This window comes from Rhinichthys klamathensis, unplaced genomic scaffold, assembly GCF_029890125.1.
Source record: "Rhinichthys klamathensis goyatoka isolate OS25496 unplaced genomic scaffold, OSU_Roscu_1.1 h1tg000111l_1, whole genome shotgun sequence".
Classification (NCBI taxonomy): Eukaryota; Metazoa; Chordata; class Actinopteri; order Cypriniformes; family Leuciscidae; genus Rhinichthys; species Rhinichthys klamathensis.
Window position 1 is genome coordinate 5,302,870 of NW_026606649.1, and position 3,745 is coordinate 5,306,614.

Genomic DNA, 3,745 nt, shown 5'->3' on the forward strand with positions numbered 1-3,745 from the left:
CGACAAAGACATTTGCACATCGAGAAACAAGCTGCCACAGGTATTCTAAATATATCAAACATACAATGAGAAGAAGACATTGATGCAGATTTCTTGCAGCTTGTGTGACAAGGAGTAGTCATATTAAACAGAACATACAGGGTCAGGGTACAAACGAGTTTTTTTCCCCCTGTTTTTAAGATTTCAGTCTTCTGTAGATCATACAGTCTCAAAAAACTGTATGAACTGTATTGTATTTATGCTGGTTACATCACAAAAACTTTAATACCATTTTAACAAAAGTTTAAATCAAAAGTCTTTAACCATGTCCTGCAAAGTTTATATCCAACCTGCTTCACACAGTAAGAATGGATTTCTCCTAAGATTGAATTCAAGAATTCAAACCTGTAAAACAGTGAAACTCACTAATCTGAAGAGGGGATCTAAGAGAGAGAGCATACCACAACTGGGCCAATCTCATATCCACAATAATCTTTTTTTCCATTTGGGTATTTAAAGGGAATTGGCAAACCACTCAAGAAAGCACCTTTAAGCAGAACTTCCCACAAAATTGCAGTGTGTCTATATTGCCATGCTGACTTTTTGAAACTATTTTTAATATTGCATTTTTTAATTGTGTTTGTATTTTATGCTGATCAGTTGTGTATCATATTGCCAATTCTTTTTGATCCTTTTAATTGATGTTTAAAATAAAAAAAAATTAAATCTTGATTTATTCTGTATTATTCTGAAATCTTTATTTTAGTAGATTATAAGGAGGCTGATGCTATCGCAAATCTTAGCCAGGATTGGTCAAACCAAAGGCGCATGTATGAATGGAGCAATAGGCACGTCATCTGAAGGCCTTTTTATTTCTGTCTATCACTGACTTAAGTTAGCAAGTTGTATGGAAGTGGCTAAATAAACTACACTTTTTTGTACGAGTGAGCAGTAGGCCACCGAATTAAGAGGTATTAGCTAACCCTGCATCCACTGACTAAAGTTAGAACTTTTTGCCCGTGAGAAACACAATCCGGCCGAAGTGATCTCTATTCGGCATTAGGGGACACTCAGAATAATCAAAGTTCTAAATTAAATCACAACTAATCTTATGATCAGCTGTTAAAACAGAAACATAGTATAAACAAAGTATCACAAAATTAAAGTCAGAATTAAAATTAGAAACCAACAGTTTCATAAATTCAAGTGATTTTTCCAGAAGCACCAGAAAAGACATACACGCAGAATACCTTCAACCATGACATTGGATTCCGTTGTTGGGCCAGTGCATGGAGTTTACAGTTTGATTAGGGTTGGAGGACAGTCAGTCCCCAAGAGCAGGGTTGAAGACCTCTGGTTTAATGACAAATGTTAAGTTCTGTATAACCATGAAGTAAAAAGTAATAATATATTTTTCTTAGACCTTGAATACATGTGAGTGTAAACATCTTCACCATTATTTTCAAAAAGGTTTTTAAAAATACTTTTCAAAGTAAAAAATGTTTTCTGTTCACACCTTGTGTATTCCTCCTACAGTTCAGAAGACTACATTTTAATTCAATGCACATAGCGTGTATGCCCACTTAAAACTCTGCCCAGAAGCTTGCCCTTTGAAACCCATCCATCACAGCAGCAACTAGATGAAGATGGAAGAGTGAAACACTGGGAGAAAATATTACTCATTTGATTTACACGGGATTTGAAGTTTGCGGTCGCTGCTGAGAAATGGAGATGAAGATCATAAAGGGCTGAATTTGGATCTGTTTCTTGCAAACAACGTATGGATTCTAAAGATTTGGATTACATCAGGCTAATACAATTGATGTTTTTTGTGAATTTATGTTGTGTTTTATTGGAGAAAACGCTTTTTGTGTCTCAAGGTAAATAAACTAAATACTACAAAATGGTTAAACAACCCCATATATTATAGTTTGCTTCATACAAATGCCTAATAACAAATCAGATCTATCAACACTGTCATTTTCTTTAAGACGTAAGAAATAGGAACATAAATAAGCCTAAAATGGATCTCAGACATGGGAAAAGTCACATAACTTTTACAAAGTACATAACTGCTAACTATACTAAGTTATGATGAATGTATAAATCACATTTAAATTTAGATAATGGCTAAAGGAAAGGCCAATTTGCTACAAAAATTGCCTATTTATACAATCTCTTTTTATGCACAAGTGCTCACACACACTCACACACACACACACACACACTCAGACAGATACTGTAGAGTCTCATACATTTTCTCTCCCTCATTTAAGGCTATGGTGGCCAAGGTGTATTGTGGTGTTTTAGCCAATACACTGCATTTTAACAACCTTTTCACTTCATTGTGTTGAATGGTGCTTAACTAAACTAAATTCCCACAATTCACTCTATCTTAGAGGACCAGTAAATTTTGCTTTTATATTGGATGTGTATTGTCACAGTCTGTCTTGTCTCCGCCTCTTCACTACACTTCCCAGCATCCCTCATGTTTTCGCACCTGCCTGTCATCATCGTTGTCACCTGTCTTGTTAATTATCAACATCTGTGTCCCCTGTTTCAGTTCATCAGTGTTTGTATTTAGTTCCTTCAGTTCAGTCAGTCATTTGTCTGTAGATAGTCGTGTTTAGCGTGTGTTATCCTGCCTGTCTGTTACCTGCCTGAAGTTTCTTTGTAAGTAAAAGTAATTGCATTGGAGCTCTTGCCTTTTCGTCTTCTGCCTGCACCACGCTGTGACAGAACTACAGACCGCCCTAAGATGGACGATGGGGTAAAAATTATCGTCCTGGCTGAGAAAAGCCAATTCCTCTCGTTCGTCAAGGGGTTTGTCCGCATTGCCATCCACAGCACCCTTGACGACGAGAGGTTGTGTACCTTGTTCCAGCTCGGGGCCACCTTTCACCACCGGAACGACCTTCCAGACACCACCGGACTCAGCTGGAGGGAGACCGTTATCCCGTCCAGCACAGAGCCTTCACCGCTGGTCCCCTCCAGCACAGAGCCTGCGCTTCACGTCAGCCACGCCGAGCCTGTGCGTCATGTCAGCCACGCCGAGCCTGCGCTTCACGTCAGCCACTCCAAGCCTGCGCTCCACGTCTGCCTCCCAGAAACTGAGCCTACTGTTCCCGAGCCTGAATTCCCACCCAGCCTCCCTCTCCCACCTCCTTCCATCTGCCTCTCTACCTTTCCTCCACCACTGCCTGGCAGCCCCTCTGCTCCTGTATCCACCCTTGAGGAGGTGGAGTCGCCGAGGATCTGCCTGCCACCAACGCCTTCAGGGTCGGTGGATCCCCGGTCTCCGCCTCCAACCTCCTCAACCAGGACTCTACCTCGGCCCTTCGTTCCATCTGTTCCACCTTGGCTCTTACCTCCCTCAGCTCCACCATGGCCCCTCAGTCCCCCAGTTCCGCCAGGCTCCCTCGTCCCCCCGGATTCACTTGTGTCCCTCGTCGGCCTTCCCTCACCTCTGGACTCCTCTCCTCTAGCTACGCCTCGTCCCCTCGGCTCTGTTGGACTCCTCACTCCCCTCAGTTCCCCTTTGGTCCTCACTCCCTCTGTCTCCACCGTGTCCTTCTGTGTCCCTGTCTACACTTCAGTCGCCTGAGACTTTCGGTGTCACCATGTCCCTCCAGTCCCTAAGCATCACCCGGTCTCGTCTGCTCTACGGCTCCACCCTGGTCTTCTCTCCCACCTGCTCCGCCCCCGTCAGTCGGCCCCCTGGAGTCTTCAGCCCTGTCCCCTCCATGGCTCCTCCCTCCGTCGTCAT

The 3,745-nt window shown here is 42.8% G+C and overlaps 1 protein-coding gene across 1 annotated transcript; it reads right to left on the bottom strand.

Annotated features, from left to right (window-relative positions):
• Positions 1–3,042: 3,042 nt before the first annotated feature.
• Positions 3,043–3,745, bottom strand: LOC130087769 (uncharacterized PE-PGRS family protein PE_PGRS54-like). Its single transcript, XM_056254247.1, has 2 exons — positions 3,671–3,745; positions 3,043–3,564 (listed from the first exon to the last, which is right to left on the bottom strand). Exons 1-2 carry the CDS (start codon positions 3,743–3,745, stop codon positions 3,043–3,045), a joined length of 597 nt encoding a protein of 198 aa, XP_056110222.1.

Excerpts from the sequence above, each read along its gene's own strand:
- LOC130087769 (XM_056254247.1), bottom strand. The coding sequence starts at position 3,745 with ATGACGACGGAGGGAGGAGCCATGGAGGGGACAGGGCTGAAGACTCCA. Across the intron at positions 3,565-3,670 it reads GACTGACGGGGGCGGAGCAG|ACAGGGACACAGAAGGACAC; the intron begins GTGGGAGAGAAG and ends ACTGAAGTGTAG.